The 25,554-nt window shown below is 39.7% G+C and overlaps 1 protein-coding gene across 7 annotated transcripts in view; it reads left to right on the top strand.

Moving 5' to 3' along the window:
- The window catches only part of FGD4 (FYVE, RhoGEF and PH domain containing 4), a 110,161-nt gene that overhangs the window by 63,344 nt on the left and 21,263 nt on the right, over nt 1–25,554 (top strand). For all 7 annotated transcript variants that reach the window (XM_037388260.1, XM_037388266.1, XM_037388262.1 and 4 more), the window contains exons 2-4: nt 8,859–9,023; nt 15,917–16,097; nt 19,216–19,702. In XM_037388260.1, the coding sequence (XP_037244157.1) occupies nt 8,859–9,023; nt 15,917–16,097; nt 19,216–19,702 (833 nt within the window). The remainder of the gene's footprint in view (nt 1–8,858; nt 9,024–15,916; nt 16,098–19,215; nt 19,703–25,554) is intronic.

Raw genomic sequence — 25,554 nt, 5'->3', positions numbered from 1 at the left:
TGTAGGAAGCTGTAAAGAGCTCATGGGGAGGCGAGGAAGTGACCCTCAGATACAGAGCTCGCCCGTGTTCCCACAGTCGCAACAGGGGAAGAGGGTGACTTATGTAGTCAGGACGCTCCTTGACTTTGTGACACACAGCCGTGTGGGAAGCAGTTCTTGAGCTGAAAGTTGCCATTATGTGTTATGGAACTGGCAAAAGGCTGTGCTGACAAGGAAGGAGGAATTACCTGAAGTTAGCAGGTGTAGAAATGAGCCAGTAGCAGCAGGGTAGATGACTTTGGTTACGGGATCTACTTACCTTGCCTTATCCTGGAGTGATGAAGCTGCCACTGCTTACTGTACCCATTTTCTTTCTTGCTTGCTTTTCTTTTCCTCCACTGTAACCTTGTGGTTCTTTACTATATGAAGCTCATGGTACGTGGCTTGTAGAGTCAGGAACTATGGTCACCCTTAGGCCTTGTAGATAGGCTTAATATAAAAGAAAGAAAAGATACTGTCCAAAACTGCTGAAAGAGATATTGATGTTGTTTTGTGAAAAACAAGCCATGAAAAGTCTTTACAAGTAAAAAAACACTATTGCATATTTTCTTTAGGTTTTCAGCTTGATAATACTTGTTCAAAGACCAAAGTGAAAACAAGGTTTGAGGGAATGTTTTTTTTAATACAGGAACTACGTTTGTGAAAGAGCAGTGCTTGGTTCCTGTAAACAGAAGTCCTCGTACTCTGAGCTTTCTCTTCAGTCATATGCCTTTCTGGAGATGTGGCTTCAACTTTGATTATCTCTGTTCATATAAGAAACCTCCATTATTCATTACATAGTTGATGAATGACTGCCATCAGCAAAGCCATTGTCCCAGTCTGTACAAGTGTAGGTGACTCATAAGAACCTTGGAGTAAGAGATGCTGTGTTTTTGGCACAGGACTTCAGTCATAAGCTGCTACTTTCAAACCACAAGCTGTGCATTGGCAGCCTACTCAAAATCATAATTTTCCAGTCAAGGGAGATGCCAGTGTGCTTCAGCCACTGCGCTGGGTGGTTCTGCCGGCTCCATCCAGCAGCCCCACTGCCCTGTGGTGGGGAAGCAGCAGTGACAGGTTTCTGGGGGTCCTGCCAGCTAAAGCTGAATCAGTAGCAAGGCCCAAAGACTTGCTACCTCCTCTCCCTATGATGAGGGAAGAGGGTAGGAGTGGAAAGCCACAGCAGCAAATGGCCAGGAATAAGGTTGTCACACTTTATATCCGTGACTTGCAGCCCCTGCAACCCGTCTCATGAGCAGTGCTTTGTAATTCCTCCCTACGGCCATCAGCAACCCTCCAGCTTCTCTGTCCCTAAGCATCGATTTCACTACCATCCACCTCCAAAAAGTGAGTGATCAGTGTGTGGTGGCTCTGCTAAGACTGTAGGTGACAGTGTGAAGATAGTGGTCTGGTCAGGGAAAGGTGAAGATGCTGGTGAATACAGGGGGACTTGTTCTCTGAAGGATCAAAACTATGCCTTTTTAATATGGTTTTAAAAAGCTGTCCACTGATCCTTTTTCAGTTTTATGTGGCTAGTTAACATTTATAGTATATACCACTGGGACTTCTAGCAAATTAACTTTGATTTTAAAGACTCCAGATGTTGAAGGTGGTTTTTCTACTTGCTTTGCATTTCCTTTCCTCGTGTTCCACCTCCATATTCCCGATTCCCAAATGTGCCCTCTCTGATGAGGAATGTACTGTAATCAGTGCATGTTGCACGGAGAAACCATGATTACTTCTAAGGAAATAGTGTTTTGGACTCAGTCTGGGGAAAAAGTAGCTTGAAATCCTGTACAGTGCTTTTTGTTTTATTTGAACAGCACAGGCAGTGCATGTTACATTATTGTGCTAATCCAAAATTTAGAGAAATGTTGAAAGATAATCCCATTAATTGCTGACTTACTAATTTTAATAAGACTCAGCAGATGTGCAGGTCTGCCTACATGGAAATGAGTATTAGATCAGAGCCAAAAGAATGAAGATCACAACCAGACACGACAACAGACTAAGGCACACTGAGTGAGTCTGCTGTAGCCAGTGTTGGCAGAACATTTGTAGTGAATGTGAAATTCACCATTCAGTCCTTTACTTTACATGGTATACAGTATACTAAGACTGAGATCAGGAGATTTTTTTATAAATCTTACTTTGTTAATATTTCAGTGTTTTCTGTTAAAGCTCGGAGTTCATAATCTTGAAGGGGCCGCTGATTTAAATGTGGTAGCATCCATAGCTGGTAACTTGGCAAACTGTACCTCTTCAGTAGCAGTTACTTTAAGTTCTATTTCGGTCTAAAAATGAAAGTTACTGTGGGAAAGATGCATGGTTTTGTCGCAGCACTCCCAAAACTAGCCAGCTGCAACAAGGTCTTTTACCATCACATACCAAGTTAACTTCACTAAGTAGTTAGCATGCCTTGCCCTGGCACGGCCACCAGTCCCCCCCCAGGGCTCAAAGGTCAATCTACTGTTTGTGCTGTTTCTTCATACTCTTCGTGCCAGTCCCTCTGCTGCCTTCTCCTTGTCTCTCCTCATCCAGGTCTTTCCTGCTCTCTTTGTTGGCTGCTCTCTCTTCATTGGCTGCTTAACCACTCAACGGGAACCAGCCACAGCTGCACCTTATCTACATCAGCCAACCCGCTGCCCCGAAGCCAGCCCACAGTTGTATATTATCAATGCTAATTAGCCCAGCTTCATTCCTCTACATGGTTGCTTCCAACCAGAACAACTATATAAAGCTTGACAAAGTATGGGAAAGGCAACACTGAGTGCTTGAGTCTCATGAATATGCACACACCAAACCAGTGCAGTAATGTTTAATCTTAAAGCAGACAGATATGGGTACCTATCTACTTTGAATTGGGACACTCTGCATCACCCACCTTATTCTGTTAGAAATGAAATTATTTCAAAAGACAAAGTTGATTCTGTTCTTAGAATATCTTGTGATGTGCACAGTTAAACTTGCTGAAGTTTGTTTCCATTCTCCTTCTGTATTACTGCACTGTGTATTGTTGCGAGTGGTTCACATACTCTTATGCATCCCACAATTTGAAACCTCTGTTCTGTGTTATTATGTAAGGCAGCATAGCCACCAAGAAGCTATTTTCTAGTTCTTAGCAAGTATTGTGTAGTGTTTGGCCTGCCAGTTTTAAGTTCAATTTGTTTCATCTGTTTAACTTTGCCATCAGATGTGAGTGCATTTACAGAGGTCATTGAATTAAAAAAGCAGTATCGATATACTTTTTGCTATCTACAATTTAGGTCTACTTTATTTACTTGAAGATTCATTTACTCCCTGCAGTAAATGCTATGAAAAGGAGGATAATATTTGTTTAGTAGCTCTAGGAATATTCCCATGCAGTGAGAAATAATAGCCTTATATGCTTTACATCTTCATTATTCCCAGAAAGTGGTCTACCTTCTTCTGTTGAGCTTAGAATATTTTTGCTTGTGTCTGGAGAAGAGCTTTTCAAGAAAAACCTCTACATTTTTGCATTTTGCCAGCGTATGTATCTGAACTAATCCTTAATAGAACCTGATCTGTGTCCTATGCTTAGCCAAGATTCCACTTTTCAAAGATAATTCTAAACCTTCGGATATTTGCCTATTATTTTTTTCGTCGTCACCTTCTTGCAGAACGAAAACTAATTTCTTCAGTGAGATAGCCCTCCTGACTTCAGCAAATTTTTTTTTCTCTTTTTACAGTATTGGGTTATCAGCTGTTCACTTTATTTTAGCCGTGGCTCACCACAGTGAAGGCTGACCTGATGTTTAACCTTTACCGCTCATCCGCACAGAACAGAATATCAGTATGAAGTTTTTGTATTATTCTGCAGCTGCAAAGCATTCACAACTCTGTCACCACTGTGATAGGAGAGGTGAAGATATATCGAAACAAAAATGTGTAATTAACTTCAGTGGATGGCATCTAATAGAATTTGGAGGAAGGTAGATTATTTTTTTTTTTCCCTTGTGAGAGAAACTTGGACTTTCAGACTTCCTACTCTCCTCCTCCATACTCCTAATTTTCAGATTGTTTGAGCTTAGTCCAGGTATTCCTAAAACATGTTTGGGTATGCATCAGCAGTATAAGCCTCTCAATAACACGTCGGTTCCTCTCACATACAGGACAAACCTGAGAAGGGTAGGTACCAAGTTACTAGAAACTTTGTTTCGAGGGCAGGTTTGGACACAATTGTGAGCAAAATCCATGACCTGATTTACTAGATTTCCTGCTCAGGCCTCAGCAAATCTGTTGTTACAACTGCCCAGGCGAGACTGCCTTGTTTGTGCTCATGAAGCTGCTCAGTCATGTCCTGGCCTTGCTGCAGCTCCTGTAGTGTTTGGTGAGTAAGTGGATGGGTTGAATTGGTCTCTTGTAGTGTCAGTGCTACTTAATGCTCTTCTGAACTGATCAGGAGGTTGTGTGGCTAGGTAGGTTATTGTGGCTAAACCGATGCTTTCATAAATAGACTATTAGCCGAACCTCCACATACGTCCAGAGATGAGTAGGAAGGCTGAAGCTTTGCAATGGTCTTGCATGAAAGTATCTAGCAGTAGAACATGAAGACAACAGCCATTATGGCAGGTGTTCTTGGCACTTAACACCGTAGGTATACATCACTCTATAATTTTGAGAAGTAATTTGAGACTTAAATTTTGCCTCCTGACAGTCACAAGAGAATAACCCTTTTCTCATAGACTTTGGTTATATCCAGAAATGCTGCAGTTCTTTCATTCAGATTGTATGATTGAGAGTGGGATCACAATGACAGTAAAAATTAGGCAGTGCTGGAACAGTATAGATGCACTATTTATTATAAACAAAACAGAATAAATATGATAGAAGACCCAGTGGTGTTGAGATTGTCTTCCTGAAGCTTATGGAACTGCTGATGGAAGAATCTATGCAATACTAAAACAATAGTTTAACCTTTTGTGAATATAAATAAGCCATTTTTTTCATGTTACTGGCATTTCAGGCTGGCTGATTATGTTTGATTACATGTTCATGGGTCCAAGTTATTTCTAATTAGAATGCTCTGAAAAAATAGATAATGCATCACCTAGCTTCAAACATTCTTCCAGATGCAGGCATGTTTGCAAGCATTTTAGCTTCTCATTTCCTTGCAGATGATAAGCAAAATAATTAGAGTGCTTATCAAATTTACAGTGTTTACTTCTCTTTTCTGTTAGTAATATCCTCCTCTTCCTTGCTTACATTCTTGCCTATCCCCTTTTTAAATTTCGTTAAAACTTTCCGCCCCTCTCTCTCCTTTTCAGTGTGTTTAATCAGCCCCAATTATAAGAGGCATTATATTAATCCTGTGCTAGTGAACACAGTAACTGGCTGGTAGTATTTTGTTGAATGGTGTGTTTCTGACTTCAGTAAAATTTCTCTGTCATTACAATGCATAGGAATAGCAGTCATACACAAGTGTTTCTTTAATCAGGTCAGAAATAATCACAATGGGAATCTACTTCAGCCCAGCAAGAGCTGCAGGTTTTTCCAGCATGTCTGACTTTTTGCATATCTAATGGTATTTTAAGTTGTACCTGCAAGGCAACAACTGTATTCCTAAAAGGTAGACTATGTTACTGCTTGCTTAAATGGACAGCATTGAGAAATCCTACTGAAATGTATGCTGCTGATTGTGCAGCAAGTATTTGGTATTTTTGTTTTGGGCTTCTGTTATAATACACTTACATACAATACACTAGATACAAGTCTGTGGTGAAAATTTCAGTATTTCTGCCACAATTTTCTTGTCTACATCACCTGGAAAGATACAGCCTTCCCTGGATAGAAACTGAGGCTCCGATTCCCAGAGATATTAAAGGATGCTTTTTTCCAAAGGATTTGACTACTCAATTTTGTATAGGAGTATGGTGTAGCTATATTTTCATTACCTTTTCCCATTCCAGCTTTACACGTAAAGAAAGCTGCTCATCCTGATATGGCTGCCTTACTCTTCAAAACACACAGCTTGAGGATGTGACATGATCAGCAGAATTACTAGTTTGAAATATTGTTTAAATGTCTGTAGCGTGTCCCTCTCCAGCAAATATGGCTTCCAGACAGGATAAGTAATTTGTACAATAGCTTGTATAACAATAATGAATTTGAAGATGTTCTGTTTCCTGCACTCCCCATGTGCTGAGTTTGTTAGATGTGTGAAGCCAGAGCACATCTTGAGTGAGAACACCTCTTGGAGCTTTTGTTTACCGTAAGCAGTTGCAAAAGATCCTGCTACAGAGAAGCAGTCTTTTCTGTTGTGTTATGGTTTTATATTACAGTGGATGAGCTTTACAAAATGCCTTTTGCCCACTGAATGCAATTAGTATTTTCCAGTATAGCAGGGGGCATGTGATGGTGACAACATTGATTCTTAAGGCAGATGCATCATTTCTGCTGCTCATCTCACTGTGTGGTTGGATGAGCGCTGGTGCTGGCATAGGGGAAGGAGTTGCCAGAAGCAGAAGCTGGAGCAGATGTTGATGAGGATGGAGGAAGAGTGGCAGACCCCAGACCTGTCCTGTTCTTAGCAGCAGCTCTGCATCTGTCCCAGCTTGAAGTAATCATGAGTGAAAACCCTAAACAGGAGTAAATGCCTTAATAACATTGTGTATGTAAAATAAGTTCCTATTCTGACCCCAGCAGCACCTTGCTTTCTTAGGGAATCCTTGTAATAAACAAGGTACCAGTCTGATGGAGAATTACAACCTTCTCTTGTATGGTTGACAGCAGCAATGCCCCTTACTGAGCTGCAGTTGGGGAGCTGGAGATTTTGAAGCGTATTAGTTGTCAAATCTGCAGGCAAAATGGTTTTCAGAAAGCTCTAATACTTCACACTTCCACCCTCATTGCAGAGTTATGAGAGTGATCTGAATGTAGATTCATAAATTACGTGCGCCTACCTGACTTGTACTTGTGCATCGTACTGATCCTGCAGGAGTTACTCTTTTTTAAATTTGTTTCTGAATTACCTGATTCTGCAGTTGGAGTGTAAATTGCTATAGTATGGTATGGGATTCTGTAGGACAGGGAAATTCAGCCTGATGGCTCTTTGATAGAGAAGGCTTGCTGTTATGACCCTCTGTACCATCACCTTGGTCCATCTAAGAGCTTTCAGTACTCCCACCTCCATAGGAGGAACAGAATCAGCACATAAGGTACCTTCTTAGGCATCGAGGAATGGCATGGGACCGAGCTCCCACTGCTGTAGTACGATACAACTTTTTGTGTGTGGAGCAATACAAAAGGAATTTCTGCCTAAGATCACAAATGTCTGAGAAGCTTCCGTATGTGGTGGGCCTTGTTAGTTTATCCACATTGTTCTGGGCCTAGCCACCTTTACGTTCTTGGCAGATCACTTGCTAATTGAATGAAATGGGAAAGGCAAAGATGCCATGCTGCAGCTGCAGGTGGTGGTCAGAGTACTGGCGCTTTGGTAGAGCGAGTTGTTGGTCTCGCCATGGACCTGGGAGGGTCTCCATGTTTGTAGAGGCAGCTTTTTTGGTGTAGGGCTACTTCAGTGTTTAAAATGAAAAACAAGCTTCTAAGAAACAAAGCATGAATACTTGAAAATATTGTTGGAGTCCAAAAAACATTGAAGAATTTTTAAGCAGCGTTGGGCAATAGCTATAGCGTCTCTTTCCACCGCTGTTCTAAGAGCAGGCTTGGCTGTTGCTAGGAATGGCTTGATATGATGGATTTTGCCATGGGAGAGGGAAATGGATTAAATCAGAGGGTCCACACGCTGCAGATCACCTTATTAAATAGTTGGGTGGGTTTGGGATTTGCTTTATTTGGGAACATGCAAAGAAAACCCAACTTATGCTTGCATTTCTACTAGCACAAGCAAGCAAAGGTAAAATGATGGCAAATAGTAACAATAAATTGAAGTGTCCAAACTCTACCCTAATCATGTTGTTAAAAATGAAAATAATTATGACAACACCGCAATAAATGATAAATGGGGTTTCCTCCTCTCCCTTGCTCCTCACAAAAAAGTTGTGGATTTTTTTTTGATTTAGAGGTGAATGAATATTGACCTAAATGAGATATCAAGGTCCTTCATATTATTATTTAAAGTTTCTGATTGTGTTTACAGAACCAATTTCTTTCATACCTGAAAACAAAAATGCATGCTTTAGGCTTTTGTCACCACATTCTAATAAGTGCTTTTATTACAGTTTCCAGTGTGTGAATATGCTTTGCTTTATGTTTTGTCCTAGCTTTGTTACCAATAGCTGCATATTGATCCTCTTAATCAAAATAAATTCCATTCTGCTAGGAAGAAATTAATAGATGAGTCGGCTAGCTTTATGCTTTGCTGATTATTTTTTTTTTTTTTAATATTTACAACAGGAGCCCTTTCCTACAAAAAACAGTTGCAATATGTTTAGCTAATTCTTGGGTGCTACCTTCTGTAGTAAAATAAACTTTTTGAATGTATAACGTTTTGTGGACACTTAGAATATAAACATAGATTGACTGAACAAAAATGCTGTTTCTTCTACAGTTTTGTAGAACAGGGACTTTAACAATTCAGACAGGAAAAAAGTCTGTTAGAATTGTAATCTTTCTATAGGAAAGCTTAGGTTAGTCACAGTGGAAGTCTTTTTTTGTATCCAGCTCTTCAAGTTTTAAACAACATAATAAATTCCAGTGAAAGGCAAGTATGTTTTTAGGATGAGGCACTTTTAAAGGATAGATGAGTATTCTAATTTTCTCTATAGAGACATGTTAGCACTTAATAAGTGTGTTTATAGTCATTCTACCTTATATTTAATCCTGTTTCTAACTCCTGGGATTTTGTATTTGTTTTTCAGGCAGCAGTATCTGTCCAAAGTCCTTAGTATTGTCTAGATCTTGCACAGTAGATGCCCCAAGCAAGCTAGTTGAGCAGAATGTATACAATGAAGCGGCTCAGGGAATAAATGGAAGTGTGCCAGTCAAACAGTCCCCACGTTCAGCTTCAAATCCAAAGCCACAAGGTAAGCAATCTTAAATATTTTTGTTAGGGGAGTTGTTCTTCATCTCAGACTTCAAGAGAAACAGAGCACCTTGAAAGAACTGTATTTGTTCAGTTGGAAAATAGTGGTGTAAAAGCTTGCTACTGAAGTTGTTCTGTAAATGCTTTATGAATCTGTCATTTCTGATATTTGGCTGAAAAAGGTTCTCAGAAGGAAAGTTGGACTTATTCATATGTTACAAGCACATAGGTCTGGCTACACTTTTTATCTCAAATGTTACTGCTAGGCAGCAAGTGTTAAATACCTTCTCTGCTCAAGAAGTGGCTAGTCGGTAGGGAACTTTGTGCAGTAAAAGCTGAGCAATAATGTCTGCAGAGTAGAAGTAGATTTCTTTTCTTTCTGTCCATGAATTGTATCTTCACTTTTAGAAGCTAAGTAGACCAACTTAACATGTGGACTTTGCATATCTAAACCTCAAACTACCTTTTTATATGGTCTGCTCAGTAATACTGATGATTCTGTTGAGGTTGATCACAACAAAGAGTGTGTTCTGGAAATCTTGGATTCAAAGTGAATCTGGACTGATGTCTTGTAGGAGTGACGTGCAGTTAGGAACTTAATCTCAAAAGTTTAAAAAAAGAGTGAGTTTAGAAGACTGATATCATGATTCTGCTCAGTGAACTGAATTCTGATACACAGTGCTGATATGACAGAAACCAGAATTACTTACAGAAAAATAGATCACGTTTAAATCACATGTAGAAACTAGAATCACGTGGAGTCATCATGAAGTGGTTTTAACAATCTGTGTATCACTTCATAAGAAAACACATCTCAAAGAATTTTGCATCAGTCCTGAGTTCGTGTTAGGGTTAAGTGGGGAAGAAATTCATTGGGGTGTCAAGAAAATTCTGTTTACTTAGGGAGAATAAGAGCAAAATAAAGTTGTATTTCCTGTATTCTTTGTTTTTATAGAACTTTTGCCAGTATTGTTCACTAAATGAAGATGTTTTTAGCATTTGTATGTAAACATTACTTATTTGAGTAGTCTTTCTGTACTAGTTCCTAGCTGCAGCTGAGTTAATAGGATAACACATGTTCTTCCTAAGAAAAATATTTTAGAAATCTTTTAATGGATAAACAGAAATGAGCAATGAATAAAAAGATTTTAAGCATTTCAAAAACAAGGCCAGCCTACTTATTATCAATTTTAGCTGTTAGATAAATTAGGAGTTGGATATTATTGGACCCTATTCATTCAAGTAGTTATGCAGCTGTTGTTGCTCTTTCCTAGCCATGACTTCTGTGTTTGTCAAAATTGCTTTCTCCAAAATGTGGCACAGCCAGGGATAGTGTTGTAACCTAAGAAATGCAGCTGTGTAGATTATATTCAATAATACTTTTGTAAATAGTATTTTGTGCATCCTTTGTTCATGGGTCCTACATCTTTCTCTGTTTATTTCTGTTAAATATGTGCATCATATTGAAATTATATAGTGTATCTTTTTGGCCTTTTTATTCATTTGAAGCAAAACAGAATAGAATGAACAAGAGAAGCATTTGGGAGTCCAAATGATCCAAGCAAACTGAATTGCTCTAGTTTAATGGTTTAATTATGTTTGCTATTTTTTTAAGAGCTTTTCGTGTACAGGTATAGAAATGTTTTTGGTTTATACTAGCAGGAAATATTTTTCAAAATGGTGGTGCTAGTCATACAAATACTAAGTGTGCTTTCACAGTGAAGGGAAACAAGATGACAGACCTGAATTGTAATGCAGTGTATTTGGTTGTTGATGAACTAACTGCAAAATGACCTTCCTGTAACCTACCAAAATCTATATAATTAAAATGAAAGATTGAAAGATGACTTTGAGGCTGCATTACAGGTGGGTTACAGCTAGTTTTAGTAAACTTAGCTTTAATAGGTGAAATAGAGCTTTGATATAGAATAAAAATGTCCAAAATCTTACACTTGAAGTGAACCCTGGACTCTGAGCCTCTTTTGTCTGCACTTGGTCTCTGAGAAGTAGTTTAAATATTGGGAAACTCAGGATAGCTGGATCAAGTGAATAAATATCTGCACAGAGTCCAATATAAAATTCTTCCTTTTCATTTTTATTCCCCTCCCCACTACCCCAGCATTTCAAGGAGAAAGCAAACAGCAGTCTGAAACTCTGACAGTAAAAGAGCAATTTTTGTTCCCCAATAATTCCTTCTATTAATAATTTAACAACTTGTATGTCAGATTTCTATGTTGAGTACAGTTTGATTATTGAAAATCTTTACAAATTTGGAACAATGCCTGAAACTGACTGAAGGCTGATAAGTGAGTTAAGCAAAGTAATCAGGACTGTGGAGAAAAGCAGTCACAGTCTGGACCAGCTGTGAAACACCTTGCTTCGCCTTTGCGTCAGTGCAATGTGTTCTCTGATAGAGTGGACTAATCCAGACTGGAGGTAGTCAATGGAAATAGTGAAATACACTACTGAATTCCAAGGCAAATATGATGCACAAGAGATGAAGCAAATTGTTAGATAATTTGAAATTTGCCCTTACCTACAAATATTTGGGTAGTGATCTGAACCTAGCAATAGCAGAACGCATGTGGAGTGACATGTACAAATTGACCAGTTCTAGTTTCTTCTGGTCACTGCTCTTTGAACCTCTTGCATGAGTTTTATATAAGGCCCAATTACTAAATACTGGGCACTGAAACTGTTGTCTGTACCAAGCAGATTTTTATTGTAGGATGGAAAATATGTTGAAATGTCAACACTTCTTCAAAGCAGTGAAATGTCTTGTCAGTTCAAGACCGTGCATCAGTTGCTCATGTAAATTTTCCTAATGAGTGCTTAGGAGTACTTGTGAATCTCCTGCTGAGGCTGAAGAGGCATTTTTGTTTGGGTTGGAGATGATTTTCCACTCCAGAAGACAGGCTGGTTTGTGCTACTGTGAAATGGTATGGACACGAAGTATTCAGCATGCGGACTTCAGCTGACTCTCTTCTGTGTGGCATCAGTTCTGTCCTCCTTTCTCAGTTGATTATAATATAGTCTGTAGTTTTGAACTTACTCAGTGCCCTGGTCCCAGAGACCTCTTAAAGGTCTGGGATGTAGACTGCACTTCTGGCAAATGAAAGTTCTACAATTAAAGGCAAATTGAACTGCAACTGAGAGCTGTTTCTAGCTAGACTTCTCCAGTCTCGGTGGTGCTTTAAGAAACCTGTAGCAATGTTTCTTTTATCATCAAAAGTGCTAAATCCCAAACATTATTTCTAGAAAGAAGACAAATGAGAGAACAAAGCACATCCGATTATTATTAGTCTTTTTTTATAATATAATATTGGAAGATACTTGTTCTGATGTGGTATAAAAATGTGGAAATGTACATCCTAAAGAGGAGAGAACTTTTTCTTTCTTTTTGCTGAGTCTCAGTTCTTAGTCATTTTGTACTGTTCTGGCAAGTGTAAATCTTTGGTATCTGTCCAACTGTGCTCATCTGATCTTCCTGAAGGTGATGGAGCGTGCAAGGAGCTGATGAAGGATGACTCAGCCAGGAAAGCTATAGTTGCTTACCACAGGAACTTTTAACTGGGTGTATTTTCATTGAATGAAAGCATAGCAGCATTTTTAACCAGCAGGAGTTAAATGCATAGAGGGAGATTGACTGTGTTATACTTTCTAAGAGAAGAGAAACTTTCTTTGCTAATATGCTTTGCAGTCAGCAAAGGTGGTTGCACCTTTTGAGCCATTTTGTAGCATTACCTCCCATTTCCTTATGTATATGTACAAAGCTGAATGCACAACTAGGCACTGCAGCTTAAATCTTGAGTAGGTATTTTGGCTAGCATTATACAGTAGCAGCTACCTGAGTATACTGAGGGGTTTTCTTTGGGTAGAATATGCAGTTCACATCCCCTAATGAGCTCAAAATTCTAAAGTATAGAGACAAGAGTATTTATAGACTCAGACAGAGCTCTGTATTATGCAGGGTATTACAATGGGCTAGTCTTTTATCTTTTTTTTTTTTCTCCTTAAGATCCTGCTGTGTGCACATTGAAAAATAATCTGATTAAAACAAAACACTACAGAAGTACATTGAGGGAAGAATTAATGGAATTTGTTTTCCATAATCCCTGCTAACAAGGTTGACCTTTCAGGAAGGTTTGCAGGTTTTTTTACACTACTGATTCTTTTCTTTTCATTGATCTTGTGACTGTCATTTTCCCATTGCTTTATTTCTAAAACTTACAGTAGCTGCAGGAGCAGCTGATTAGGGGAAAAGTTATCTGTTAGGTGGTAATAGGGAGTAAAGAACAAAATATCTTACATTAGTGAATTGGCATGGCTGTTTGGTTTGTGGTTCTCCTCTGAAGACTTTACAGGGATTTTCAGTATACTGGGATTGTCCAGTTTGGCCAGAAGTTCCTCATGCTTGCCCTACTGAAATGCTGCTAAACTGGGGATTTTTCTGTAATAGCTGCAAAAGTGTGAGACACCTCCACAGAATGTCCTAGAATTTGATTTTTGTCCCAGTGGATCCAGTATAAAAATAGCTTCCAGCTAATTCCTTCTGCTTTATCAGTAGACATTAATTCCCTCAAGCTTAGTAGTTTTAATATATCCTTGTGAGGCTATTAACATGTTATGAGATGTACAAAAGAATCAAAGAATTGAAGAGTCCATTAAATAAGAGAATTCACAGGACTGTGGGTTATACAAAATCCATTGCAAGAATAAGAAGTGTTTCTGCGAACTAGCACGGTGCTGGTCAGTAATTCTGCCCAGCATTCCCTTTCCCTTCCGTCTCCCCCCTGAGGGAATGGCAGTGCCCACGCTCAGTTGTGTCCTGCTTTTTCCCAGCCCGCTTGTGTCTCCTTGTTCAGCTGTCCCATCGCCTTTGTCAGCGCAGCAAGCTATTCAGCACTTGGACAATTATCTGATGCTCGTTGGCCTAATTCTGCCAGACTTTCTCCGAACTCCCTGAGAAGAGGGGAGCATAAGGAAAGCTGCTGCACTGCACTGCAGCTGCGGCTGAGCAAGTGTATGCGGCTTCTCAGGAGGGGCTTCAGTTAGTACAGATACCCAAGCAGTTACACAATTTAATATTCTGCTTGTTTTCAGGGTTGCATTGTAGCTGTTTGAAAACTGCAGTATTTTACGTCATCCTTTCTGCACTGCATCCTTCCTCAAATCTGCTTTTTTGCTTGTGTTAATAAATACAAAATAAAGCTTGAAAAGACCAAAGATACACTTATACGCAGTAAAAGGATCTGATACACAGAAAATCTATTCCTTCTCCCTCTGATTATTTCATTTATCAGCATTTGTAGTTGATATGGTTGAAGTCTAAAGCTTTCTGTGGTACGTTCATTTCTTCATGGAGCCCCTCATGGTACTTTTCAGACTGCAGCAATCACTACAATCCCACTTAAGTGCTATTAGGTTATTGGAAGCACAGATAAATATTACCTCTTATAAATTTAATGTAAGGTAGAGATGGAAAGTTGCCCTTAATCAAAGTGTTCCTTTACATTTATCATAGCCTGTGACAGTATATTTTCAAGAGGTTTTTTCAACAACACTTTCAAATGTCTGTTGATGGGACTTAAGCTAATTCCTGTGGTGCACAGGTTTTCCAGGGTCAGTCAGCAAGCCATTCTAGAATCAGTGATGCAAGGAACATGACTTTTCAGATCCATCTACCATGTATCCTGTACTAGTGCTTATTTTTCTACAGTGAGAGTTGCATGTGGTTCCTAATACCAATTCCTGTCCTCCTTCGCTTCATGTTTGCCCCCTGGCAGGTCTGTGTAGTTACCGGAGGGCTGGTGCCTGTGGCACGCCGGAGTGTGGTACCTGTGGAGGGGTAGCTGAACCCTTGGGGCCAGCAGTTCTACTGGCAGGACATTGCCTACTCCTGCTAGTTTATGCCTGCCTTTTATTAAAGGGCAGATACAGTCTTTATTTTTCAATTTCATATCAAATTCTTTCACTTCTCCCCACAATACATTTTGGGAGTGGGTGTGAGAATGAGCAGAGTTGTGTTCTTGGGAATTAAGGACCTTTCCATTAAGTGTCTCTTTTTGATGGAGCTGGAGGTCCATTGCTCTGATAGTGGAACACATTTGGGCACTGTCTGTGAAGTGCTTTTGCTGCCCACAAATGCTGCATAGTCACTTAAAGGGGTGAACCTGAATGTAAACAACCCCAGCACTTGTGACTTCAGTTGCTTTATGTGTCACCCTGTCCTTTGTGTTCTAGTCACTGCTGTATTAAACAGTGACTGATCGTTAACAATCTAATTAGAAGGACTTCTGGTAGGGATGGGGGGAAAAAGGAAGAAGAATAAAAAATATTTTCAGGGGCCCAGGTCTTCAGTAGTATGAATAGACAAGTGTTCAATAAGTAAAGGAAGCTCAAAGGCGAAGGCAAATACCTTTTCCACTGACTGTTATTACTGAGTTCACAAGGGAGAAGGTAAAGAATGAAAGCACCAGAGTTTTGGGGCAGCAATTTAAATATCTCTCTTGAGCTCCTCAGCACAGCTAGGTCCTTTGATTATGCTTAATTCTTTTGCATAAATGCAAAAACCTGCATTTATGGAGGCCACATGTGTTTACTATAGTAACTATAAAAACTAAACAAACAAGAAAACCTCTTAATTTTCTAGCTTGTTAAAGTACATATGGTTTGCCTTTTATCCAAGAATTATAACAAGGTTCCTGACACCAGGCAGTGCATAAAAAAACTGTATGAGGTCCCTGCATTCATAAAGCAACTTTAAGGTTCAGTAAAGCCAAGAGCACCTCTTCTTCATTACCGTAGTAAGTTCTTAGGCAAAAATCTCATATATGTTTTGGTAGTGCAAAGAAACAGTTTGTGAGTGATTGGTGGTGTTGTTATTGTTTGCAGTGCCTCCAAAGCCAATTCATCTGCAGAAGGTGTCACCTATTACGTACCAAACCCGTAGGCATAAAGCTTTATCAAACCAGAAACCAAGAATGGAGGAAGAGACGCCCACCACTGTGTCTAGTGTTGCAAAGGAAAAGTCCAGCAAAGTGTCAGATCTCATCAATCGTTTTGAGGGAGGCAGGTATGTAATAGAATTTGAATTGGTTTGTAACTCTGTTGTGTGTGGATCGTTGGAACCTGTGAGGAAAAATGTTAGTACCGCAGTAGTGCTCAAACCCATCCCTGCCAGAGGGTCTGATGGCAAAACTGCGTGTGTTTTTAAAACGGTGTGAGCCAGTTGTATATTTGACCTGTTCGAGATGCACCTTTTCATGAGGTGCTAGTCTTAATTTTTCTTTTAAAAAAACAAAGAAGCCAAGCTTGTAGCATTTTTAAAACATCCTGAAAAATGTCAGCTATTTGAAATAAATGCTGATTTTTAGAATGAAGCATTGGAGCTAATCTTAAATTCTTTTGTTCTTGCAGAAAAAAATATTCTTTAATTTCATAAGGAAATTGAAAAACCTGAAATCGTGGTTTTAATTTTATACTGTCTTAACCTCTTCAGATCATTCATGTGAAGAGGGTGAACTGCACACGTTATTGGTATGGCGTACACTCCCTAAACTGTTTGCTTTGTAGTACTTGATATGATGTTGTGGTGCAATAGTTTGGTGTTCTTGAGTTTTGATACTGCCATTTACAGGAAACATTGGAACTTTGAGAAACATGAGCCACAGTGAACTCTGCTTTCAGAAAATAGTGTTACTTGCATGCCTTTAGTTAGGTGTACATGACAAGAATTATGAGCTTGGAAACAGAAGTTCCGAATATATCTGCTCTGTATAAAGAGAGTGACCTTCCAGAAAGCCTGTGATAGAAGAACAGCTCAAGAAACAGTCCAGTGACAGTTGAGAGCTGCAAGTTTTGGATGTGGCTTTCCTGTATTTCGTCAGAACACTGATGTCCTGAAGGGATGTCCCCCATGGGAAGGAGTGCATATTACGTACAACAGAGCATGTCCTGAGGACAAGCCAGAGTATTACAACTTTCATTGAAAGAATTGCCCCTCAGGATGGGGGAAATTTAATCCTTTATACAGAGGCAGCTGAGCATTGCATCTCTAGTGGAAATAATTTCAGACCTTCATCTGCAAGAAACTTCCATCATTAGGCAGATACTTCATTGCACTCTGTCATGACAGCTGCTCAAAGATGGGGAAAAAGAAATTACTGCAGCACCGGAGGTCCTGTGAATACTGCTAGCACAGGTCTCTAGTCCTGTTACCACTTAGAGCAGGGGTCCTCAAACTTTTTAACCAGGGGGCTGGCGCGCGGATGCAGTGGCAGGCAGTCATCTGCGGCTGCTTGGTTTCCCCCCAACCCCCAGCGGGGGGATGCAGGGGGGTCTGTAAATACCGGGGGCCGGATTGAGGACCTTGGGGGGGCTGTATCTGGCCCGCGGGCCATAGTTTGAGGACCCCTGACTTAGAGCTTCCCAGTCTTCCTCCAAGCATCACCCAAGTCTTTTTAGCAGTGTAGTATCCCTAGGAAAACAATGTTAGCATTTCTGAATGGAAAGTCCTCAGGTTCATTGTGCCCTGCACCAATGAGTCCTGAATTTCTTCTTCCTAGACATTCCTGATGTGTTCTACAGGAACTTGTTGAATGTTATGCAGTTAAAGGAAGCTATAAAGAAAGCAAGGAAAACTTCCTTATTTGTAGACTTCTAAAAGTAGGGACGTTTTGTTTTGGGGACTAGGGGAGTCTGAGTTGCTTTTTGACCAACATACTTTATTAAATATATCCAATAATATCTGTGCAATGATTAAATTCTCTTCAACTCTATGACCTCTGCTTATGAGAAGCTTGCACAATTAGCATGTCAAGTTCTGGAATATCCTGCTGTGGCCATAGAAGCAATTCCTGTTTTTCAAATGAGCTTAGCTCACAAAATGTGTCTTCCATGAAGGTGAACTTAACTTTTAATTATTGGTCTTCAAATGACTAGGTAGCATGTTCATGAATTGCAAACCGATGGTCAATTATAATAACTTATTTTTATTAGTCTGTACATCCCACAAACATGTAGGCATGGGAAAAAGTTAATTAAACCTCTGTGCTGTATGCAAGCAAATGTAACTTAATCCTATCTTGGAGTTAAGGCGTTTTGGTTTTGTTTTTTTTTTTTTAAAGACATAGTCTTTACACAATTAAAGAAAAACTGATTTAAATTTCTTTGTTATATGACGGAAGAAATATACTGAAAAATATTTTTTGAGCTCTGTGTACAAAAGTGCAGAATATGTTTACACTGTTGGTGTAAACGTACAGTTTATAAGCAGTCTTCATCTTTCCAGAAGATTAATGGTCCATACTGGGAACAATATGTTAGAGGACAGTCATGATACCGTTTTGCAAGTTGAATATGGTTTGTTAAAGGTACTTCAGACAAAAATGTATAGGTTTTGATTTGATTTCAATGATTTAATTTTTTTTAAACTGTAATGAAGCCAAGCACTTCTATGGAGTAGGCTACCATTTATATTGGCCTAAAATGCAAAATCTCAGAAATAAAACTGAGGAATAGATAGTGAAAGGTATGAACAAGAGATAATGTGTTTAAAGTGGAGATAAAATATGAAAGAATTTTATTCTTTTAAATCAGAAAACATGCAGCATGACAAAAGGGCACTGCTAAATAAGGAAACTGGGGGAAGAAATAAGGTAAGAATTTAAAGCCCCTCCTGTAATTTGCTGAACTAAGGAAAGGGATGCTAAATGCTCTTGGACATTTTTCATGCATTTTGTATAATTATAGGGCAGTTAGGGAACAGGCTGCTTGTTAGTTTAAGCATCGAACTGGGACTTGGGAGACCGTAAATCTTTCTCCATTTCCACCAATAATCTTCTGTAACACTTTGGGTGAGTTGCTTCATGTATCAGCACTTCAGTTCCCTTGTCTGTTATGTGGAGCTGGTCATACTGCCTCCCATTTTACAAAGGAGATTCAAGACACGTGAGGATGTAATAAATCAATATGGGCAGCACTCTGGGTTTCCAGTAAGTGATGCGTGTTTGTGTGTGTTTCAGTGGAATAACACAGTTCAAGCCTCAATGGCCTGAACTTCCCAATATTAACCAAAAAGGGTCTGGAAGGAATTTGTTATGTGGTGTAACTCTCCTGCTCTCCATACTAGGGATTTTCTATAATGCCATGTTTAACTTTTCTCTCATATATGTTTTGTTTGGTGTTTTTAGCTCATTAAATCCTAGTGATTTGAAGAAAGATTCCTCTGTTCTCCACATTTCTAAATCTCAAGGAAGATATGGGTCAACACCATCACCTCAACCAAAACTCCCCTCCCAGCACCCACTACAAAAACAGGGAAACAGTAACACTGACAAAACTCAGGTTGCACAGCTACACACAGCTAACGGAGTAGTAGCACAAGACCAGATGGAAGATGAGGACAGGAGATTACCAGATCGTGGCTCCACTGTGTCCACCCTGGTTCTGGATAACGCCATCAACAGCAGCTTGGTAAATGGGGAAAGAGAAAGTACTTCTAGAGAGTCACTGCAAAGTACGACTGCCTGTGAAGGACAGATGCTTAACAGCTGCTACAGAACTCCAAGCAGTGATACACTGCTCCCATCTGAAAATGAAACTCTAGAAATTGATACTAAAGTGAAGGAAGAACCAACTGAAGAAATCAGCAAGCAAGATCAACCTGTAGAGATGAAGGTAAACCAAGAAATTATTTCGTTTTTGCTATATTGTTACTTTCTGTATTTTCTCTAGGTTTTTATTTACAAAAACCAGCTTCCAAGAGCCAGTCAGAAAGTTGAAAATCTTTTGGTTATTTTTCCTGTGAAAAAAAGACAGGAAAAAAAGTTTTGCTTGCCTTTCCCCTGCTTTTCCCAGTTCCCCCCCTCTCTTTCTGGTGTCCCCCCCTACTTCCCATCCCTTTCCCCCCACTTTTCCATCTGAGGTTTAAAAAGAGTGAAACCGAAGTACATGTATATGTTTAGCGCAGTGCTTCAGCTGTGTCAGGCTACAAGGGACACATGTTAGTGGGGTACATAAAAATTCCACATGCAGTAAACTGTAGCAGCAGGGATTTAGGCAGAACTGTCATATGAGTCCTTAACTTGGATGTAGTTGTCAAGTCAAAGCTGGAAAGGCAGTGGCAATCTGCTAGCTATGAGATAGACGCAAGGTTTAGCATCCTAAATATATGCCTTGTTAGCAATGAGAACTTATGTCATGGTGAATTTGAGCTTCCTTGTAAGGAAGGTTTTTAAATAATAAGGGAAATAAGTGGGTGGAAGAAAATCTGTCTTGGGAAATTAATTGCTGAAAAAATGTGCATATTTCCACCACTAAAATTTTGATTATGTTCTTTGCCTTCTCATACTGAGGCATTGGTGGCCAGTGAGCATTGCTAACAGTTCTGGTCCAGCCTTGCCACATGTGAGTCATGGGGGGGTGTGTGTGTGTGTGGTGTGTGCACGGGGGACTGGTGGCAGGCTGGACCCTCCCAGCTTTCCTCTTCACCACAGGGACAAATAGCTGAGCACTGATAAAGCTCATCACTGCTTGTCAGGAGTACACCTGCATCAATTAACTACAGACCTCTCCAAGCACTTGAGTTTCATTAACACACATCTATGCTTGAGGGTAAACTCTGTGTGTGGGAAAGGTGGGCCTCAAATTCTCATGTATTGTAGGATGAAATATCTTAAGTAATGACGAGAAGGCACTGGGTTGCATGGCTTTTCTTGTTTGTTTTAGGGGTGTTTTTTGCCATTAAGGAGTGAACGTTATGACTCCCATCTAAATATAAGCCTGGCCACAGTCCAAGGCACCTTTAACCTGCCACACCTCTCATTATGTTTCTATCTCCTGTGCAATAATGCCTGTTTCCCCTCTCTGTGCCTATGAAGTGTTGAATGCTGCGTGGGCAGTGATGTTAAGCCTGAATCCAAGTTACGCAGCAAGGTGCTGGCATCATTTTCAGGAAAAAGCAGAAATGGGAGCCAGTCCTGTTATAAAGTCCAGGAAGGAACTGGGCAAATGCTAATGGCAGCAATCTCATCAAAAATCTGTCTTTGAGCTGCTGGGACCAACACGTGTGATCTGTCCTGTGTTGCCCAAGAGTCAGATTGTGAGGGGTAACGTGACTGCTGCTAGATGTATTGTTCGCTGGTGCTTGAAGGGTAAAAAACTGAAACAAACCAAAGGCATGCAGGGTGACTTCTAAGTCAGCGCCGGTGGAGAACTGAATCTGTAAAACTGAACTGGGTCACAGCAGCACTTCCAGAGATACCAGCTTGCTTGTGACACAAAGACATCCTCTTTACTGAGATTAAGAACCATGTCCACCACAAACTGACCTAAGGGCCACACTTTACAAAATCAAACAGCAATTTAGTTTGGATTAATGCAACCTATAGATTGAAATCAGCGGTCTAAGTAGCTGCTGCCATGCTGTTTGGAATAGGGGAGGGTGATAAGGAACAGGAGAGGTCTGGTAGAGCTTTAAACTGTTTCTGCGCCCAAGCAGGCATTAGAAGTAAGAGCATTTAGGCAGTCTGTGATTTTGCTAAGCGCCCACTTAGTAAAGAATCTTAAAACTGGGATACAGTCCAGTTGAAGTTGCACTGCACAGACTTCTGCCACAGCACACTTCTGACCTTTTTAATTAAGCAAGTGTAGGTACAATTGAGTAAAAGCAATAGGAGCAGATGCATGTGAGTCATAGACAAACTTTAAATTATGGATCTGAGATAGATATGTATACATTGATAGTGATGCAAATTTCTTTGCCTCTTGCATGCCATATTTCCTAATTCAAGGAAGAGAAAAAAGTGGTGTTATCTCTATGTAAATGCATATTGCACAGCAGAAATAAACTAAGTCCACTGCTGGAAAGGACGAATTAAATTGTGGAATGGTGCAAAACAAGAGCAGAAATTACATTTTAGACTTGGAAAAAAAAGCTGATTTTGAAATAGTGTTGCTTTTAAAATTATTTTTTTTCCCCTTAGTCACTGTAGATCTGACCAAAGTCAGATTGTTGCTGGTTCTGGAAAAGTTGAAACAAAAATTAGTAAATTTGGCATTGTTCTGAAATATTTTCCCCAAATGACCTGAGTATAATATGCTTTATTTCTCTTATTTACTGAATTAGTTTAAAAGTCTCAAACCACAAATATCACAAACAAAAACACAATTAAAAGTGGAAAGTTTCCTGCCTTGCAGCAGAAGCACCTTCTGTCATAAAATTTGGTTTGCCTAAAACACAGAGGCTGAATAATACAAGAATATTGCAGTCATTTAACTTCCTGAATAACATGTGAGAAATCTGCTGCTAGAGCTAACTGAAGACAAGAAGACAAACGCTTTGGTATTTGTTGCGAGACCGGTAGGAAACAGGGATATAGACTGCACGCATGCCACAGATGGAGAATAATCTATTGTGCATCTTTAATAAAGTCCTTGATGTCTTCTTTTAGCAGCAATGCTAAGGGCCCTGGTGTTTCAGGTGCAAAACCTGATGGAGATTGTGTATTTCTAAATGTGAGGTGAAGTTTTGATTTAAATATGGTGAAACTTTGTTGCAAAGCTAACTTTCTGGCAAGAAATGTTTTACTCTTACAACACTCTGGTTCTACAATTTTATGGTTGTCTCTAGCAACAGTAAATAATGAACAACGCCGTATATCTTTAGCACACAGTTTAAATGTGTAAATCCTCTTGACAAGAATAGTTTATTTAAGGATACCAGGATCTTTACTGCTTTTCTTGGTTGCTGTGCAAGAAACTCGCCCATCATTTGTGCAATGGGACTATTATATAGAGTTAATATGCCAGAACACGATGGTAGCATTCAGGATTTTCATTGGAGGCCTGGCAAAATTCAGTGCTTTCCTTGATTTCAGAAACAGAGGACTTGAGATTAAAGGATATCTTAAATTCTCCTGGAAATTTATGTTTATATTCCCAATACTCAGGGAAAAAAGCTTTGGATCGTGAAGCAGCTATGACATGAATAGTACTAGAAAAGAAAACTCCATTCTGTTACTTTAGACCAAACTGAGCATTACAAACAAGCACAACATAATTGAATTATATTTTTTCATACTCTACATCTCTCACCCTGTGTTGCTTCATGTATTACTGCAAAGCTCTTGGGCAAGGGCTACACCTAAATATGAGTGAATCATATATAGCATCACTATCATATCAGTAGGTATAGGGGTTTTTTATGGGATATGGCTGCTGTTTGGTTTGGATAATTAGTTATGACTGTATTGGAATTTAGGTTTATGTAAAGGCTGTTTTAAGTCAGCGTTGGTTTTGGTTTTTTTTTTTTTTGCAAGCTTAGGCCAATGGAAAAACAGTGTTAGGAAATATAAACTCACATGAAAAAAGTTCATGCTCTCAGCAGCATTTTTCATACCTCTTCTTAATTTTAGAGTTCAAGAACAATTTAGTAAAAATTACGTATTTTAATTTCTTAAGCATCCATAGTAATGTAATGATTCTAGGGATGTGCAACTTTGTATTAACGAATATATAACTAGGCCTAGGTGAAATTCTTGCTGTAAGCATCCATATAGTGGCACAAGTTTGCAGTCCTGACTGATGCACCTACTGCAGTCTTACACTTCTGATACTTTGGTCTATGGTTGAAATAGTGTACCTCCAATGTGACCTTTCCCTGTATAGCACACTAACCATGTCTTACAGTTTTATACATTGAGTTGTCGTGTGTTATGGATTGTCACAGAAGTTTCCTGAAATCGTTGAGAAGCTGCGCTTGAAGTGATAGAGTATATCTCCAGGTATATCTTGTAGTAAATTTTTGTCTCCGTTTTTTGGTTGGGTTTTTTTTTGTTAACAGCAAGGAGCCCAGAATAAATACTAATGTACTAAAAGTATAATGAAATCATAGGAGGGAAATAGAAAATTTTTCCAGAAAAAAAAAAAGTGTCCATATCTTCAATTTCTATTAACTTACTATCCTACTTGTGAAAAGAGATGTGTGCATTTATGGTTATATCCTCTGAAAATAAAGCTTAACTTGTAACTTAAAAGACTATTAACATTTCCTTTTACTGTTAATGATTAGATTTGATGCAGTAGTTCTTTACATTGTCTCTACAAGGTTTTTCAAGGCTGTTCTGTTGAACAGCTCTAATAACGAATGGCTCCATGTCATTCTCACTGTCACAAACATCATTGAGGATTTACTTCCAAATTACATTGTAAAAGTTGCTTCCTGCTACTGGGAATAGCCAGATTTGGGTCTGCCTGCCCTGAGCCCATAGCTTCACTGCTCCCTGTGTGCCTGCTTCAAGGAGGAGCAGGTGGGCAGCTGGGGGTAAAGTTGTAGTGCAGTCTGGCGTGTGCCACGGCAGAACTGGGATGACTGTAAATGAATTCCCTGAAAGGATGAAGGATGCACACGCGCGCGCGCACACACACACACACACACGCCAGCTGCAGCACTGGCTTTGCACACTGGTGAGTCTTTCCACCAAACGTGCCTTGCTGTGTAGCATGGTGCTGCCAGGACACGTGTCCACCCATGCGTCTGCTCCCAATTCACCCTGTGTGCTCAGGAGAAGCAGCAGCCACTTCCATCAAGGAAAGCTCCACAGCAGATGGACACCACTACTAGCAAAATAGTCTGTGACCTGTTGTTTCCAACAGGAAGGAAGCTGGAGCGACCTCGTGGAAAGTGCTTTCCTTTAGACAGGGTACTAGAGAAGACACTGAAGTGTGCAAAGGGAGGAGGATGGAGCTAGCAGTAGAAAACACAGCTGGGAGTTCATGTAACATGTGGGCAAGTATTGACATGGTGAGGTGGCAAGATGAGGACTTCCCTAAAAGAAAAGGAGCAATACAGTTTTGTGTTGTTTTTGCACTAACCTAACCCGGTGGGTGGGTGTTCTTATGCTGGAATAAGAACACGCCAGTGTGGTTAAAAGGTAACTAAAAATTCCTGTGTCCGGTAGTGTGATTGATGTAGAAAGGAGACTGAGGTTCTAGAATTAGGAATATGTTTAAGGCTGATACTGAGAAGATGGGAAAGTTGGGGTCAGAGTATAGTGGGAGAATAAGAGGGATTTGTCCTGATTTAGGAGTGAGGATTAAATGCTTTTTCTGAATTGCTCATTTTGTGCCATATTTTTGAGTCAGTTATGTATGATTTTTCCCTTTCTTGATTAGTTCAAGTAATCTGGAAACTGCAGATTGCTTCTATAGTAGTGCTTCAGGGGAGAAAGTGGGGTTTTGGGGAGAGAAAAAATAATTAAAGTGCTGAGGAACCAACAGCCTCCATGGTTTTGTGGCTCAAGTCCACGTATGAGATGCCTTGTAAATGGCTGCACTAAACGGCATGCTGCAGCTGGAATAGCTGATCCTCCAGCTCCCTGCAGTGTCTCTTGACAGCACTTTAAAATGCTGTTCTGTAGGTTACTGTGGTTGCTATGCTGATTTAAATAGATTTAATGAACAGCATTAAAGTCACTATTTAAAGTCTGTATTTAGGGAGGAGGTTTGCCGTGTAGCAGTGTGACTGTTAA

Source organism: Falco rusticolus, chromosome 5 (genome assembly GCF_015220075.1).
Source record: "Falco rusticolus isolate bFalRus1 chromosome 5, bFalRus1.pri, whole genome shotgun sequence".
Classification (NCBI taxonomy): domain Eukaryota; kingdom Metazoa; phylum Chordata; class Aves; order Falconiformes; family Falconidae; genus Falco; species Falco rusticolus.
The sequence above is the reverse complement of the archived record's forward strand: the minus strand, read 5'-3'. Positions and strand labels throughout refer to the sequence as shown.